This window comes from Rhamphochromis sp. 'chilingali' (genome assembly GCF_963969265.1).
Source record: "Rhamphochromis sp. 'chilingali' genome assembly, chromosome: 9".
In the NCBI taxonomy this organism is placed as follows: Eukaryota; Metazoa; Chordata; class Actinopteri; order Cichliformes; family Cichlidae; genus Rhamphochromis; species Rhamphochromis sp. 'chilingali'.
In genome coordinates, this window is record NC_137936.1 from 4,228,618 (window position 1) to 4,247,860 (window position 19,243).

Here is a 19,243-nt window from a genome sequence, read left to right on the forward strand (position 1 = left end):
GCTTATGTTAGCGCTCGCTATTATGCTGACATAGACCATTTGCAAGACATGGATCGTATGATACCCAAACAGTCTAATAAATAATCTGGCCATTTTCACATTATTGCATTAGCTAATGAAATAACTATCACCAAAACCCCAGAGCATTGTTAATCTAGAGCTAGCAAGCTAACGCTATACGAGCTAATGAAGGACAATAAAAACAACAGCCAAATTAGGGGTTTGGTATTATTCGGTTTAGACAGGCTGTTGTCCAACATACACAACACAGAATACATAAAATACAACATAATGCTACCGTCAGTCTTGTGTATATCTTGTAATTATTTTGGTTGATGCAGGCTTGCACACTGTCTGTGAGTATATGCTGCATACCAATGTGACTAATACTCAGTGAATGTATTTAGTCTCCTTTAAGATGCAGTTTACAAAGTATGGCAGGAATGTTGCAGTGAAAATGATTTTTGCATATTTCCTCATCACTAGTGTTAATTTGATCTAAATAAGTGAGGAAACAAGGATCTAGGACAGTACAACAACAGCAGCACCTATTGCATTAATAATGATGCACTACAGTACACTGCAGTCTTGTATTCATGGATTTATGACCCCTAAAGGATTTCCAATAATATGTGTTTTCAGTAATGCCGCTAAAAAGATCAGTAGAGAGGAGGAGGTGACAAACAATAGGACCAGAATGGCTTGTGTGTGAATCAATAATATGCTGCCTCAGTTTGAGCCAGCATGCTGGGCTTGCTTCTTGTTTCTGGACCCTCTTAAAATTTCTGAAAAAGTGGCAACAGTGAGTCCCACACTCCAACACAAACACGAACCCCAGCCAAAGGTAAGTGCCAAGATGTGGAATTACACCAGAGGAAATCTCACAATAAGAAGACAGCAGCTATACCTTGACACACATCAATATGTGTTCGATGAAATGTTTAAATGGAGTATCGTTAATATTCAAAATGTCAAAAGATTTTAAATTATTTTCTTCACATCTGTAATTAGATTCCTGTAACTTTCTCTTTGTGTAATTTTTATTTTTAGTGTCTCATAATTTAATGTTTAAATGAAGCTGACTCCCAGTTTTTGTCAGCCTCTGTACACAAGCCTTTATTAAATATATGACATTGATGCTGAAATTTCTACAGCTTCACAATAACTACATTAAACTATAAGAAATATGGCTCACCAATGCTAGTTTAAACAAAGTATTTTCTTTAGTAAAACTCCCTTGCTTTTTGTTGTTCGTGCTGTAAATGGCTACAGCACTTGCTGTATTCTTGATGTGTAGCTGCTAAGTGAAAAGAAATGAGATGCATCAAGCCCTCAGCAGCCTGGGCCTATTGCAGCAGAACTAAGGGCTGGTTCCGGATCATCGGAGCCAGCTCTAATTGTAGACTTTATACCAAAGGAAAGTTTTACTGTAAACTTAATCTTGTCTGACTCCCAAATGCAAGCTAGGAACTAATTCTACAGAAGAGGGGTCCGAAAGCTGCAGGCCCTGCCCATTCTACTTTTAAAATACCCCAGGAACCACAAGTAAACCAGCTGTCTGAGAGCAACGTGCTGCATTGGTGTGATATGATACTATGAGGTCTTTAAGATGGCACCTGATTGCGTGGCTGAGTACAACAATCTCAGTTTTATCTGAATTTAGAAGCAGGAAATTAGAGGTCATCTGAATGGCACTGAAAATGTATGCCTTCCAATAATACTGCCTAAGGGAAGCATGTATAATGTAAATATTGCTCTCAACATTGAACCCTGTGGAATTCCGTGATTAACCTTAGCGTGAGAGGAAGACTCCCCATTTACATGAACAAATTGGAGTCTATTAAACAGACTGCAGTGCCGTACCTTTAATACCTTTAATACAGAGAGGTCGTATCTCTGTAGTAAAATATAGTTATCACATACAAAGTGATCAGAGACCATAAGAAGAGCATTTGTAGCCTTCACTGGTGCTGTTTCTGCACTATGATGAATTCTGAACTGTGAAACTCTTCAAACAAACCAATTCCTCTGCAGATGATCTTGAATTACTCATTCATAAAAAGAAGATTGAGATTGGTCTATAATTAGTTAAGACAGCTGGGTCAGGTGATTTTGCTTTTATATCACTGTCCTTGCTTTTGTTTTTACAAAACCAAATCATCCTGAAAATAAAAAAAAATCCTGCATATTATATTGAAGAAGACATAATTTCCACCAGCTATTTCAGAGGCTCTGGAAATGACTGCTGGGTAAATTGGTTTAATGAAACACATCAGGATCAATGAACTCACCCTCGCAAAGACTGTTCCGCAGCTGGTAACCAGCAGGACAAGTGACCTGCAGCTCGCACACAAATGAACCCACTGTGTTCACACAGCGCTGGCTGGGCTTGCAACTGTGGGCACCAGTCACGCACTCATCCACATCTGCAGAAAAAGACAACGGTGACTGTGTGTGAGACAGAGGGAGGGAAGATAACAGGGGGTGCAAGAATATGATGTGGAGGTGAGCTTGCTGATGGACGGGTCCCGTGCATAATTTCGCCCCCGTGCTCAGGCTCTCCGAGCGTCACAGAGATCGAGCTCAGTGAGTTGGCAACAGATGGACAGCAGCAAAACTTCAAATGAAAAGTCTCTCTTATGCGTAAGAATTTGTGGCAGAACAGGAAATTACAAATTTTTGCTTTTGCTTACATGAAAACCATCTAGCTGGGAAGCCTCAGGCATGAAAGTCATTCAGTGCTCCAGCTAAAAACCAAGAGTTGCAGTGAAATGTACAGCTGAGCTCATTAATACTTCAAAAACAACAAACAGAGGCTCTTCTACCAGAATAATTGGAAGAGAAAAGTATGTAGACGGAGAGAAACAGGCCTTAGCTTGAAGAATACCACATCATCTGTCAAACATGGTGAAGGCAATGTTATGGCGTGGGTCTGGTGTTTCTTGATTATGATGATGATAGAAGTAGTAAGCTGAATTTTTCGGTGTACAGGTGTGCACTCTGCTCAGATTCAGCCAAATGTTGCTAAATTAATTGCAAATTCCTTCACAGTCCAAATGGATAATGAGCCAAAGCGTTCTGCAAAAGCAAGATTGTTTTCAGGGCAAATAATCTGGATATTAATCAGTGGCCAAGTCATTCATCTTTTCTCAACCCAACAGAGCATGCTTTTCAGGTACTTAAGAAAAAATTTAATGCAAAGAGACCCACAACCAAGCAGAAAATGAAGGCAGCTGCAGTAAACGCCTAGCTCAGCATCTCAGGGAAGGAAATGGAGCATTTGGTGATATCCATGTGTGCTAGGCAGACACTAACTGCAAAAAATAGCAATCTTTATAAACTTTATAAACCTAAATGAACCAATAATCTATTAACTCAGCTGTATTCCTGCTGTTACTTTTGTAGGGAGGTGGCCATCACGGTGCAGTGTAGGTAGGTATGTCATAAATCTAACACATTATTATCCTATAATTTAATTTTATCCTCCCACCACCCCAGACAACCTCATTATAAGAACTTTATTAATCTATCGGTCTCTTAACACCCTAAATTCCCAGTTGTCACTGGATGGCACTCATTCTAATGCTGTGCAATCTACATATGTAATGTTTCTTCTTTTTAAATTGTTCTCCCAAGTTTGGGCAAAAAACAAAGAAAATTGTTTGTGTAACTAACACGCAAGATGAAAATTTCAATTCCCCCCCCAAAAAAGGCTGTTTGTCCTTTCTCCAGCCTTTAGGGCTACAGCTGAGGTTATCACCACTCATGACCTCACAGGGTTAACATCCACCAGCTCATCAGCTACCTTTAAAGGTTTAAGGTTAAGGTCAGGGTTCAGTTAACATCCACCTCTTTTTAGAGGTAATAATTTAAATGTCTTCAAACTGGAACACCTGGAATAAACAAGCTTTACGTGAAAGATAACCTTTAAAAATGTGTCTATCTACTGCAGCATGTGGCCAATAGATGACCAAGTTGAGTTTTGTTTGTTCCTTTGTAATATTTGACTTTGAAGAAGTCAAACTGAAAATAACAGGTCTGGGCAAAAGCTACATGATATTTTGCTTGTTAAGCGTGTTTGTGTGAAATGAAAAAACAGTTGAGAGCCTTTAAATCTTTATCAGTCAAACTGTGCAGCAGCCAGTAAACAGGCGCTGTTGATTTATGACAGCGGTGGCCTTGTGCTGAGACGGTGGATCGCCGCTCTGTCGTGGCTCGTCTTTATCAAACGGCTGCATTCCCTTATCACGCATCACATGCGAGGCCGATTAGTTGGATGCACTGATAGGGTAACGCTGGGATTATTGTGTGTGTGTGTATGTGTGTTTGTTTGTGTGTGGCAGCCATCCACATTTGAAGATCACCCCAAAATATGGTGCATTCCACAGGGAACCAGACAAAAAAGGTGTTGTACAAAATATGCTGGAGAAAACAAAAATCTGGAACAAGAGGGAACATATTCTCCTGTGCTCCCCGTGTGTGTGTTTGAGTGCCAGCAATCCCTTTTTGAAAAGTCTTTGTCGACTTTCAAAGTTTTTGCCGTGGGGAATTTGAATAAACTGTGTGCCTTACAACACCATCCCACAGGCAGGAGTAAAAACACAGATCTGAAGTTTTCAGCGTGTACCTGGCTTTGTCACATCCTGCAGCTTTTTTTCTGTTAACCTCATAAAACTGCACCTCATCACCTCTCACAGCTCAGAGCGTACTTTATGGTATTATATGAGCCCCCTGTGGAGCTGCAGCAAATGCATTTGTCTAAATAAAATTAACAGTTTTCCCTTCTTGAGCAGCGCAGTGGTGACAAATTCTTGTTTGCGAGCTATCTTTGCAAACGTCTCCATTTCTTCCTCAACTGAGAGACATCTGTTATGAACATTGTAGGGAGGGATATTTCCAGGGTCAAAATCCTCCTGAGCTCATAGACCACCCCTTCCTCTGGGCGCTGCTGGCCTTCAAGCACAGGGTTAGACAGGACTGTTTCCAAAGTTTGCGTATTGCCAGTGGTGCAGAAAGTCTCCTTCCACCACAGCGCTCTGGTGGCCAACGTTATTTCCAGTTTGTCATTCAAATCCGAAAAAGCAAAGGAAATCGGGCCTAATGCTTCAATGTCCCTACACCTCTGCTGACTTGCCCCGTGGAGACAGCCTCATTACACAGTGAAACGATCCAGTACAAGGTGGAAACAACTTATTTTTGAGAAATACAAATGCTTAGTTGAATGGACAAGGGAGACAGCAGTTTGAAAGGAATTCCATCAAGAGCGAGCACAGGGAGATGTCCGAAAGGCACCACAGATGAAAACACACACACAGTTTTTCCTACACACTTGACCCAGCAGACAATGAAGTATTTATTTATTTTTTATTTTTTTAAGGTCAAGCTGCAGTGAATGAAGTCAGCCTTGGCTTATTTGCCGAACTAGTTTTAAACGTGGAGGTTAAAGTTGCACGCCGCGAGCCTGATTCCACTGTCGGCTGTGACAGCGGATAAATGAAGGCAGCTAAACCACACAGAGTGGAACAGATGCATTCAGGTGTGTACCTGTTATTGGGGTATTTTTTCAGGCTTTTACAATTTGCACAGATGCAACTTTAGTTTCCAGGTTTTTGTGTACAGACACTGAAAATGATAAATTGATGAGCCAAAAGATCACTGACAGAAAATAAAGCCAATAATTTTGATTCAGTGTTGTCGATGTTAGTGGGTCAGAGCAGTGAAACTCGTCTTTACTGAAATATGTTAATATATGAAAAAGGACTGAAACAGTACGCCTCAGTTTTTCTAATGCTGCTCTAGTAAATGAAAGACATATGTCAGCAGGACTCTTGGGGCTCTGGTAGCTCATTGCTTAAATTGTTCTATAATTATAAAATAGAAAGTTTCACCTCGACCCATCCAGTCACCAGAGGTTTCTTGCTGTTAAAAGGGAATTTTACCATCCCACTGTTTTCAAGTGCATTCTCATAGGGGGTCATCTGTTTGTTGAGGTATTGTATGGTCTTTACCTTTCAGTATAAAGCCCCTTCAGGTAACAGGGGTTGTAAACCAGTGCTATGTAAATAAAACTGAAGTAAATTTCATTTACATTCCTTTCCAGGCATAAACTGAATGACTTGATTGTCTGAGAAAAACACTAAAATATTGCCTAAACCTTGAGAAACACCAGGAACGTCTGTATGGGATGATGATATTAGAGTCAGATTAGAGATTACTTTAGCCTAGATTGGACTGTGATTCAGAAGACATCGTGGTCAATCAGTGTCATCTTCCACAAAGACAATCCTGACCATGTAAGTGTCCAGATTATGGCAGCAATGCAACCACAGAGATGATAACATGGTGGAGGATGTCATCCATAGTTATCATTCAAGTAATAACTCTGTAAGCTTTCGATCTCCACAAACCACTCGAAGGAATGCAAAACAAATCCAGTCCTGCCCGCAATGGTTTGTTTAGTCCCAGTTCAGAAAAGGGTGAAGGTGTCAGCCACATGCACTGGAGCCAACTGTGTGTGCATTTGGGTGTACGCCCCTGGGATGTTCATTTGTCTGAACCACATGTATCATTCAAGTTGTGCATAAAACCTTCTCTTAAAAACAGTCTTTTCTTAAAAAAAAACATCTCCATGAGAAGAACTGTGTGCTAAAATATTACCAGTTATTCACATTCATATGCAGCTGAAAGCGAGATCACGAAAAGCAGCTGTATTTACCCTGTAAACCTGCAAATTAAAATATAACAGTCTCAATAAGGGACGACTCGCAGGTTTTCTGATGGAAGTGCTTCCATTTGCTAAACAAATTACAGAAAAGTGCAAATGATCCCAGGTGTTAATACTTTCACAGTCTGATGCACCCTCATTTCAAAAACACTCAGGATCATGTGCAAATCATTTAAAGTCTATATTCCATTAAAATGATAGAGCATATGAAACCCTCTGTGTTGCATCACCTCTTCTTTAAAAACAGTGCTTTTGCTTCATAACAGATTTCAGCTGTTCCTCCTTTTTTAATGTCAGCAGTCTTCTAATAGTTGCAAACGGTGGTTTGACATTGTCTTGCACAAATAAGCAAGTCCTTTCCTATGGCCCTGAAAAAGATGGAGGCATATGTTGCTTCAAAACCTGAACACATTTATGCACTAAAGTTTCCTTCACAGATGTGCAACTAACTCATGACATGTGCACTAATGTGCAATCCCTGTACCATATGTATATTTGAACTGTGGGCTGAAACCAATCAGGTGGTCCCTCCAGTTTTAGCCCACAAAGCCTGGAGACCATAACCTCCAAAAATAAGTTCAGCCCCTTTATGAAATGTTTTGCTTGCATTAAATTCAAAACTAGCATATACTTTATTTTGCACTTCATTCCAGCACAATATATTTTTGTTCATTTTACACACCTACCCACCCACCAAGCATCAACAGCAAGTACTCCAGAGTTTACTTCACAGTCTACTTATATATCTTTCAAATCCTCAGCACCCCCTCGCAATCATGACCTGTCATGGTATTTGCTTTGTTTCATTCCACTCTGCACTAAATGTTGCCCACCCACAAGTCCACATGTGGGAGCACTTTAGGGAAAGAAAGTGCTCACTTTGCTCACTGAAGGAAATGATAGGAGGGAAAACACTTCCTTTAATGTAGTACTTGTTCATCTTGAGTGTTATCCTGTCTGGTAACAGACTCAGCACTTCCAGCACACACTTTGTTAATTTTAGTGATTTCGCACCTAAAGCCTCCTACCAGTGTCCCGAGCTACCACACAAACATGCTGAAAGAAAGGTACTGAGTACATACACAGATGCTGTGTGTAGTGTGTGATATTGCAACAACTGCTCCCACAGAGTAATTGGCTATGGTTGAATCATGCTTGAGGCGACAGTTTCCACCACCTAACATTGGGAGCCCAATCAGCTGATGCATTGTTTAGCATCACGAGACCTTCATGAGTGACTGAATCCAATTGAAAAGTGCCCCGACCTATGGACAGACACTTCATTTCACTGCAGCTCTGTCATCCGGCCTGCATGTATTTGTTCCTTTATGCATTCACTGGGTTTGTTGTTGCTGTTAGGTTGCTTGTTACCTTGTGGTAACCAGGCTTGAGGGAGACAGCTTAAGGGATACATATGAGCTTTGTGAACCACTCCAATTACTGCCAATGGTAATGTGACAAGAAAGCACGGCGGCCCTTACCTTCACACATCCATCCATCTGTCATCAGTGAGAACCCCGGGAAGCAGGAGCAGCGAGCCCGGCCTGCCACGGCCTTACACTGTTGACTGCAGCCACCGTTGTCTGCAAGAGACAAGCAGCATGATTACAGTCGTCTCTGCATTCCACACAGCTACACCTCCAGGGCAGTCATTTGCAGTCATGTTTCTCATCTTTGTACTGTTTCTCTTGCTCTCCCGAGGCTACCATGGACCCCACCTTCCCTCCTGCACACTGATCATTTGCTCCCTGCTGGAAGGAGCCTCTCATGAGCCATCGCAGTCACACACCAGAATCAATTCTCCCTATTTAACAGCTCAATAGCTCTGTCACAAAGAGGCATGGGCCAGGAACTGTTTCCCCACAATCTCTAACCAACACATTCCCCTCTAAAGCTCTGTAGCGGCGAAGGCCGCTCTATACATCGATCAGGATCTTCTTATAGCTAACAGAGACACTTTGAAGGAGTGGAGGCTTTCACTCGAAGTTGGACTTTTGAGCTTAAGGGTTTGCAGTGCTCATCTCCCACTGACATGATTAGGATTCTGCTAATGAAGCTGCTGAAAGCTTAGATTAACTAATACTAATCAGTTTATTAGTGAAAACATGTTGTGAGGCAGCTCTTCCTGTTTTGACCTGTCGTAACTCTGGAATGTTTTACCTGTGAGCAGTCAGGAGGCGCTCACACACATCGTGTTAGTAAGAGCAGAGTTAGAAAGTGAATGCAGTAGTGATGGCTTGTTCATTTCCCCACCATACATAAAGCCATAACTCATTCTCACCACATATTACACATGTTTGGACACATTTTGGCGAGGTCTCTCTTGGAAAATAAATTTTAAACTCAGTGAAAATTTTTACTTTTAAATAAAGGATATTAAAAAAAAGCTTTAACGTCTTAACATCCACCATGTCACTGGCTACCCGTTCAGAGCTAGTGTTGGATTTTGTTTTAAGCCTACAGGATGTGTTTTTGACATGTAAGAATTATATATACAGTGGCTCGCAAAAGTATTTGAACTTTCCCACATTTTGTCTCATTACAGCCACAAACATGAATCTATTTTATTGGAATTCCAACACAAAGTGGTGCACACGTGAGAAGTGGAACGAAAATCATACATGATTCCAAACATGTTTTACAAATAAATAACTGAAAAGTGGGTGTGCGTAATTATTCAGCCCCTGAGTCAATACTTTGTAGAACCACCTTTTGCTGCAGGTCCAGCTGCCAGTCTTTTAGGGTCTGTCTCTACCAGCTTTGCACATCTACAGACTGAAATCTTTGCCCATTCTTCTTTGCAAAAAAGCTCCAGCTCAGTCAGATTAGATGGACAGCGTTTGTGAACAGCAGTTTTCAGATCTTGCCACAGATTCTCGATTGGATTTAGATCTGGACTTTGACTGGGCCATTCTAACACATGGATATGTTTTGTTTTAAACCACTCCATCGTTGCCCTGGCTTTATGTTTAGGGTCGTTGTCCTGCTGGAAGGGGAACCTCCGCCCCAGTCTCAAGTCTTTTGCAGACTCCAAGAGGTTTTCTTCCAAGATTGCTCTATATTTGGCTCCATCCATCTTCCCATCAACTCTGACCAGCTTCCTGTCCCTGCTGAAGAGAAGCGCCCCCAGAGTGTGATGCTGCCACCACCATATCTGACAGTGGGGATGGTGTGTTCAGAGTGATGTGCAGTGTTAGTTTTCCGCCACACATAGCGTTTTGCATTTTAGCCAAAAAGTTCCATTTTGGTCTCATCTGACCAGAGCAGCTTCTTCCACATGTTTGATGTGTCCCCCACATGTTTGCTGTGTCCCCCACATGGCTTGTGGCAAACTGCAAACGGGACTTCTTATGGTTTTCTGTTAACAATGGCTTTCTTCTTGCCACTCTTCCATAAAGGCCAACGTTGTGCAGTGCACGACTAATAGTTGTCCTATGGACAGATTCCCCCACCTGAGCTGTAGATCTCTGCAGCTCGTCCAGAGTCACTATGGGCCTCTTGGCTGCATTTCTGATCAGCGCTCTCCTTGTTCGGCCTGTGAGTTCAGGTGGACGGCCTTGTCTTGGTAGGTTTACAGTTGTGCCATACTCCTTCCATTTCTGAATGATTGCTTGAACAGTGCTCCATGGGATGTTCAAGGCTTGGGAAATCTTTTTGTAGCCTAAGCCTGCTTTAAATTTCTCAATAACTTTATCCCTGACCTGTCTGGTGTGTTCTTTGGACTTAATGGTGTTGAAAAAAATATATATTCTGATTGCTTGGGTCATCATTTATGATGGCTTAGAGCACACAGCGTCCAAAGACTAACAGAAAATGTGAGCCAAGTAAGGGATCAGTGGAGAAGCATAGCAGAGCCAAAAATCATGTGTCATATTCTGACATTGGTGATATTGATATATTAAGTAAATCTATGAACAATATAAGAGATCAGCTGTGTTGACTGCAAATGTTCTCTCTTTGACTTTGGTATATTTATAACATTTATTGGTCCAATATGTTATATTAGACTTCATTATTGCTTTATAGACCTACATCTCGAGTTGTTTGAGCTGTGTTTTTGAGCTCCTGTCATAAATCTTTTCCAGATATGGCAACATTTTAAGGGACAATTGCATTGCAACTTTTGCATTTGCCTTTAATATCTTTGCTGGCCTCCTTCATTGTGTCTGGAGCAGTTTATCCAGTTAGCTGAATGATTAGGTACACCCAAAAAGGAGGTTACATTGTTTGGGGGTTTAATAAGAGCTTAATCTGACTGTGAAACACAAATAACACACAAAAAATGCCCACTAATAAAAAATATGTTGTCTTACAACTGAAATTACCGTGACAGAAATAATGGAAGTCGTGTGTATGGATGCAATAAAAACAGCTTGCATTCATCTCTCCAGGTTACACAGGCGACAGATTACTAACCCAATAATTTTAATCTATCTTTACTGCTACACAGAATGCAGAAAATCTAATATTATACAAAATAACTTTTAACACAAGAAATCAAGAAAAGTTTGAAGCATCAGGAAAACATATGGACATCACCTACAAAAAAGTGTCCTTTCATCGTGCTCAGTGTGAGGAGCCACACCGTATGCTCACCTACAACCACATTTCCACTCTTTATCCCTCGGCTGCAGAATTAGACGAAAAAAAGCTACTATGAAGCTTTTTTTATTAGCACATGACAGACGGGTGTGACCTGCCTGGACTACTGCCTTACTCAAGTTAATTATGCTACATGTGTGATAGCTGTCCTGTGGGTCTCAGTTAAGAATAAAGTAGAATTTCTGAAAAATATTTAGAGAAGTTAGACACAACTACAACAACTATAATGCAATTTATGATATCTTAATGGAAATGTGGCAAAAAGGATCCAAATAGCAAAAAATATGACACACATTTAACCTTTAACCTGACTGATGAAGCTGATTCAGGGTCTACCTCATATGGGCTACAGTTCAGGTGACAGTTGCTCTAACCCTTGAACCAAACTCACAGCGAGTACGTTTGAGCCCAAGGGTTAGACTTCTCCTCAAAAGACTAATCAAAGACTGTTGCACGCCACAAAACTCCTGACAGCACTGTTACCAAGATGTATGTTCCAGATTATGGTCAATCGTGTCTGCTCTCTGGGGATCAGTTGATGTTTCTACCAATGGAGCGATTCTTATTTAGCACTTTTCTTCACCCAAGCACATTTTCTATGCAGTGCTTTTTATCTAACATTCACATACATTCAATACTGCAATGAATGCATCAGAGAGCAACTTGAAGTTAGTATCAGCAGCCCAGGATCGAACCACCAGCCTTCTGATTAGTAGATGACCTGCTCTACCACCTGACTTACAGCCACCTCACTGCACATCAGAGCTGCTTTCCGAGACAGGTTGTCCCAGTGATGTCATTTGCTTTGTGGTCCAGTGTTTAGATTACCTGCACATGGATTGAGGCTAAAGGAGCTGGTGGTGGTTGTAGTAGTTTTAGTAGTAGTGGTGGTGGGGGAAAAAGCTGGACCGTCAACTTCTCTGAGGCCATTGTCCTCCTTGAAGCTCACTGCAGAACAACAACAGCACAGACTGTGAGAAACATGTAGCGGTCCAGCTAACCGAGGCTACTGCGTTCCTACCATTTAATGTTTCTAATATATGCAGCAAATTTGAAAACGAGCAATATTCCAAGACGTCATTTGACCCATGCTGAGTGTTTTTGTCATTATACTCTTTTATGGAGCAGAGAGAGTTCTATGAATAAATGAACATTTTTATTTGAGGTCGTAATGGGTGGATTTGTTATACTCCTCTTTAAATATCTTTTTCCCAAGGGCCATAAATATGATGGCGATCAAATCTGGTGCTGGTTTAACCACAGCACAACCATAGATTAGCTTACTGAGATTTCTGCATTTAAGCTTTTAGTGGAAGTAAAATACTTTTTTTTTTATGCAGCTGCCTCATCTCGTGTCAGTGAATTCTGAACACGTGGAGTTTTTTTAAACCGAAGTAGCACAGGGTCAAACTAAATATGACAGGCACAGAATTTCAAATAATGTGACAAATGAAGTAATTAACACAACTCATTATGTCCAGTGCTTGGAACCTTGGTTCCTGACATGCATGTAAATGTTACTTTACATCTACCACCCACCTAAGCACTGTTGCAGCCCAAGAGCCCCACACCAGCTCATGGCTGTGCAATAATACTTGAACAGCTCAAAAAAACAGTGCTTATCCAGTTCTCAAACTCACGTGGTCCCAAACAGCCTAACCTGTCCTTGAAGAACCTCGGAGACACTGTGTCCATGTCCTGACAGGTCATGGACACAGTGGGCATGTGGTTTTTATGTCATGGCTGATTGTTATACACCACTCTCACGGTGTCATTTTTCTAAAATAAATACACAAAGCATTCATTTGTCTGTTTGTTAGCAGTGTAGCATCCAAAGTTTTCAAGATATCATTTTAAAATCTTGTGCGATGGTAGATGCCAATAATAGCTCGAGCTGATTTCATTTTGATGAAAATCGGGTCAAAGTCACACCAAATATGAAAATCAGTAAAAACTTTATATTACCCACAGCTTTTCATGAATATTCTTCAAACTTTGCAACAAAATACTTGATCTTGGGGGAAATAAGTACCTGTATTGACTAAGCATTTGACCATGACCTTCACTGTTAGTGCCCAAGGTCAAAATTAGCCTTGAAAAAATATTTAAAGAAACCATGACAAGAGAGAGCTATACAATCATTTTTTTTTCAATATGATGACCTAAGATGTCATAATGACGCCATAACAGGCTGATGTCATTAACCACCCTCATAAAACATCAAAGTTTTAGTAGAGCCCTTGCCCTTCGAGAGGAGTTGTGCTCTCTGAGTGCTCCACTGAGCTCTCTCTCAGCTCATATTCAATCACCCTGCTAGCACCCCAACATAAAGCATATGCCTAGAGTAATGGGAGTAGTGAAACTCCTTTTGAAATAATCTTATGTCCATTTGTCACTTTCAGCTCTTCCTGAGATGTTTAAATGTACCTATACTACCAAACACATGGAAACCCTGTTCCTTTAGCCTCTATGCAATTAGTGCATGTCATGTTTTTGTGTATTGTGCATGACAGATATATATAACTACATATGACACATTGTTCAGCATTTCAAACACAGCACAACAATCTTGTCAAGCCTTGGATTTCTCCAAATATGAAATTAAAATTATGATTTTAAGGACGGGCTACTGTACCTGGTGCACACGAATGTCCATCCAGCTGCAGGATGTAGCCCTGGTGGCAGCTACAGCGATAGGAGCCCCAGATGTTGGTGCATGTGTGCTGGCACAGCTGGCCAGGGTAGAGCTCACACTCGTCAACATCCTCCTGCTCCTCCACAGTGTTGGCAGCTTCATCTGTGGAACTGATGGAGAAGGCTTCCTTGGGGAACTTATTGTCTGATACTGGGAGTCCGTGGAGAGGAGGGGGGGGGGTGTAAGATTAGGAACCAGATTTTCTGTATTTATTCCAAACACTTATCTAATGAAACTGACTTGAAGACACAAAACAACATCTGCTCGTCCCCTACAATCAAATTCAAAGTGTGTATGTGTGTTTATACAGTGCAGTTATACATTTCCTGTTTTAGTTTTACATGAAAACAAATGTAAAAAGTCAACTGTGAAACCCTCATTGCATTTATAGAACGCTTAATGTTCTTTACTAAATGAGAGTAACGTATTCTGAATACTTTGGATTACTTAATAAATGATCATGCTCTTGACAACCAACACCAACTAGATTTTTAAATCTTAATATAAATGAGTAACAGTCGGTGGACATTAGGTAAGGCTGCACTTTTTGCAGCGATCTCGTATAGAAGACTATATAAAACAGGTCCACGGCTCCGAACCCTAGTAAAGGGACCTCTGGCTAATACGTCGGGTTTGTGTCGGGCTCGTAGCTAAAAACTAGCTTCACTTTGTTGTCTGGGTCAACTTTGCTAGTGAGAGACAGAGAGAGGCGTTGAAAGGCTGCTCTAACGTAACGGGTATGGCAGTCCATTCTCCCTGCAGCACGGACTACACTGCCCATAAGGCTACATTCTTTAGGGCTATGCCTGTAACACTCTGCCTATTGCCTTCATATTAAATCATTTTTTAAATAATAATTTTTAAAAATATTTCTCCACCTCGCCACCTCCGGGCCACAAGTGGTAGTGACGTGGTCCGTGAGACACAGACATTGTTTTGTTTGGGTTTCCACCTGCGTGGAATTACCAAATATAGAGAGGGGGCAGCCTAACATATGAAACAGGGAAGTACCGCCGTGTAATCCATTTACTTCAACAAAGTAACTGTATTCTGAATACCACCTTTTTAAACTGTAACTGTAACAGAATACAGTTACTCATATTTTGTATTTTCAATACATACTGCTGGTACATGTATTCCGTTACTCCCCAGCACTGACGACTAGAAAGCATTGATATTAGAGTTGAGAATTGAGTTCATTTAAAGACCCTACAATAATTCAGAGAAAACCCCAACAATCAGACAGCCCTGTTTGAGCAAGAACTGGGTGACAGTCACAAGCAAAAACTCAGGACAGCAGGAAAAAACCTCTCGCAGAACCTGCATCAGGAAAGGGTTGCGATCAACGATCACATGGAGCCTTTCTATCTGACCAACAAACATCAGCAGACACACAAACTGTTTGTGTGTCTGCTAACTAAAAGTTAGCAGTTCATCAACTTTTACACAGGTCTGTGTAGTTCTGTTTAACTAATGAATGTCTGTGCTTGTGACACCTCTGATTACTGAACTGTCTCTCTGAAAAGTGCGCTGTGCCTCGTACACTTAATAATGACCCAACTTGATTGAGATCACCTTGAAAACAAAGTGTTTTATCTCAAACAGTAGATATGCAGATGTGATAAATGTATATTGCTAAACTTGTATGCTGCATTATCCAACACTATCCATTATCCAATATTCAAGCAAGACTGCGTTCAATCTTGCTAAATCTTTATGGTCACATGACTTGGCAGGTGCATCCTCGATCAGATTTTAAGGCTTTAATACGGCTGCTGTACGTGCCGCTTTGGGCTAAATTTGTAAAGCAAAGTATTTTTGGACTAAATAAAGGCTGACTGGAAAAAAAATGTCCATAAATGTTGAGCTCGGGATTTAGGTTATTACTGATGCATTTTCCCTTTGTAGAACAGAATAATAATAATAATGGGTTGGATTTATATAGCGCTTTTCAAGGCACCCAAAGCGCTTTACAATGCCACTATTCATTCACTCTCACATTCACACACTGGTGGAGGCAAGCTACAGTTGTAGCCACAGCTGCCCTGGGGCAGACTGACAGAAGCGAGGCTGCCATATCGCGCCATCGGCCCCTCTGGCCAACACCAGTAGGCAAGTAGGGTAAAGTGTCTTGCCCAGGGACACAACGACCAGGACAGAGAGCCCAGGGATCGAACCGGCGACCTTCCGGTTACAGATGCGATTCCCAACCCCCTGAGCCAGAAGACATGGAGAGATACATTGCAAAAATATAATTTATCAATAATATGTCCAGATGTGGGTTTTAAAAAATATCTCTCACAGTCATTACCTGGGGTTTAAATTCAGAGGATTAAATGTTTCCTGCTTTAATTAAAAGGCAGTGAGTCATAAGACTCAAAATATCCCCCCTGGAAATAATTACAGTTGCTTCTCATGCAATTTTTAAAATTCTAAATACACTCACACAGTAAAAGCATCTTTGCTGTGAGGGTGTTTGCGAGAATTATTAGATAGACTCAATGGACGTCACTAGTTTTTGCAACCTTAAAACCTTGCAAAGCTTTCAGCAGGTTAATTGATTCCCACTTCAGAATGACATCATTCAGACTTTTTTTGGAAGCTAAAGGAAATGAGCTGCAGTGGATTGTTCAAGCAGAGCCTATTAAAGGGCAGGATTATGTGGAATTCCTCTTATGTTGTGAATGAAATAACAGCCTAAAGCGTTGAGAAGACCAACCTTACCTCACCATCGTACTAAAAAACAACTATTCCCATTAAAGGACAACCATGAAAATAATGAACTGCATTTCCATGCCGTGTGTCTGTTCCCAATATATAAAACTAAGAAGCCGGAAAAGGGTCTTCCAAACCGCAAACTAATGATTATGGAATGATTCTTCTGCTTTTGTAAAAAGTTTTATGTCACCCATCACGAATCTGATGTCATTGATGAAAAACATGCAAATCCCTTCTAATAGCGCCTACAGCTGCAAACAAGGTATGTAGGTCATATTCAGTGAAATGTTAACAAGCAGTCATGTTTTTGCAGATGGAATGAAAAGCAAAGGTTTGCTGAAATGCTTGTGCATTAAACCTGAGCTTCTTGACAACCCGCTGGATCAAAGACAGAGGAAAACTTTGCTGGCCCAAGTAGAGAGACAACAGCCCGAGCTGCCATCTGTTCCTGATTCATCACAGCTCCCCATTACTCTGCACGGTAACGTGACTCCTGACCGATCAACCCTGAGCCTCTGACATAGGCCTGTATGAGAATAAAATACTGATGGCTCAGATCTGGACTGCTTGCTGTTGTAGTGCAGTTTTGCCAGTAGCCACAAATACGTGAGAAGTTGGTGAGGAGTGTGTATGTGTCATAAACTCAACGTGCTTAACATGAAAGATAAAAACACAGAAACCTAACCCATAACAAACATGCAAACAGACAAAAGCTATTAAATGTAAGCCTATGAGATTAAAAAGACTGTGAGTCTGTTTTTGAATGCACACATAGATGTGACTGATCTAAGGTCAGTGGGTAGCTTGAGCCAAAGAACAGGACCACAGTAATAAGAGCACCCTCAGCACACTTAGATCCAATTCTGGGAGCAGTTAAATTATTTGCACATGATGACCTGAAAGGTCCATTTGAGTTACAGACACTGAGCAAGTCAGCGATATACTGCCGGCGCACACCAGTGAATTTCCTTCAGCCATGTACTCATGCTTCATGGATAGTCCTGGTACACTGAGCTTTACAGTATTGTAACCTGTATGATCTGCCTGCATGAACAAATTTCTTCAAGTCACTTTGAGATGAGAGTTTTTTAAATTCTTGATTCTGGTAGAAAGCACTTCCAGCAATCTTATTAATGTGATGCCATATTAATAAGATCACCATAGATCTCATAGCATCATATCAAAGCTTTCAGCTCCCAGTTTGGATTCAGGAGAATCCAAGATTTCCCTTTTGATAAAGCATAAAGTCCTCTAACCCCCAACCAGTCATGGGGGATGGCTTCCCCTCCCTGAGTGTGGTTCTGCTGGAGGTTTCTTCCTGTTAAAAGTGTGTTTTCCGTCCCAATGTCACCAAATGTTGCCCAAAAGCAGGTTGTTTGATTGTTTTCTCTGTAATATTGTCAGGCGAATTGAACTTAGTTGAACTGAATGTCCGAACTGATGGCAACATTCCTGACTTGCTCACTGTGTTTCTGAGAAAAGGATGGCAAATATGAACCTTTTCTGTCTCTGGTTTCTTTGACCTGCAATGACTTGTCTCTGTTCAGTTCTAAAAAGTTCCTACACAGACAAAAAGTTTAAACAGACAGGAGCAATATGCGGGATGTAAAATATCTCCTGTTTGTGAATGTATTTGTTTATTTTTTCATACTTAAGTAACTTTAAATACTCTTAAAGAGTTTTACACTCAATCTCTGTTTCTTCGTATTTTGGATCACAGAACTGTGACTGGGAAACAAAGACATTCCCCAAATTTCTCTTTACTGACCATCCCAAAATAAAAGCAAACGTGAAGAGGAATAAAATGTAAAAAAAGATGAATTAGACTGATAGAATCTCCCCCGATTCATGTGGGAATAACAATGTGGCATGTTATTTCAAACCTAATTGTTGGACATACTGAAAAGACTGTCGGGTGTTTGCTTTCGCTGCTTCTTGCAGCCTATTTTATAAAAAAATGTGACATGCTGTGATAATTAACATAGCACCTGCTGAATTTAATGAGCATGTGGTAGGCCATGCACTGGAATGGATCAAAGGGCACATAGCTAACCTCACTAACCTCACTACATGAATATTTTTGTTGAGACAGGAAAGAACAGTTCACAAAGGTTCTGAAACTTTCAGTCATAATTACTACATTGTTTCACCTGCCACTTCCTTTGCTTGTTTTTTATTATACATAATATAAGTCCTAGCACGTGCAAAGTGCATAACATACGTGTTTTGCCAGGTGGAAATTGACTGTGCAGTGGTTTACAGATACCTTTCCTGGGAAGGGCAGTTGGTCTTGGCTTCTGCTTTCTCCTCAACAGGCTCAGAGCATCCCCTTCCTCGCAGCAAGTGAGGAAGATGTGGCCGCATGGATAGCCTAGGTGCTGGTGGGCATCACAACCTCGCCCTTCACTGCGAACACGTAAGCCAAGCACACAGCAGCTGCAGCACACCTGCCAGTCCGCACAACAATAGCATAGCCTGTTAGGAGAGTATCACCGGGGTGTCGT

General features: G+C 41.0%; 1 protein-coding gene across 3 annotated transcripts in view; it reads right to left on the reverse strand.

Moving 5' to 3' along the window:
- fbln2 (fibulin 2) overlaps positions 1-19,243 on the reverse strand; it is a 76,162-nt gene that overhangs the window by 11,533 nt on the left and 45,386 nt on the right. For all 3 annotated transcript variants that reach the window (XM_080890820.1, XM_080890818.1, XM_080890819.1), the window contains exons 5-9: positions 19,006-19,186; positions 13,962-14,171; positions 12,155-12,274; positions 8,206-8,307; positions 2,292-2,426 (exon numbers count right to left, since the gene is read on the reverse strand). In XM_080890820.1, coding sequence (XP_080746946.1) covers positions 2,292-2,426; positions 8,206-8,307; positions 12,155-12,274; positions 13,962-14,171; positions 19,006-19,186 — 748 coding nt within the window. The remainder of the gene's footprint in view (positions 1-2,291; positions 2,427-8,205; positions 8,308-12,154; positions 12,275-13,961; positions 14,172-19,005; positions 19,187-19,243) is intronic.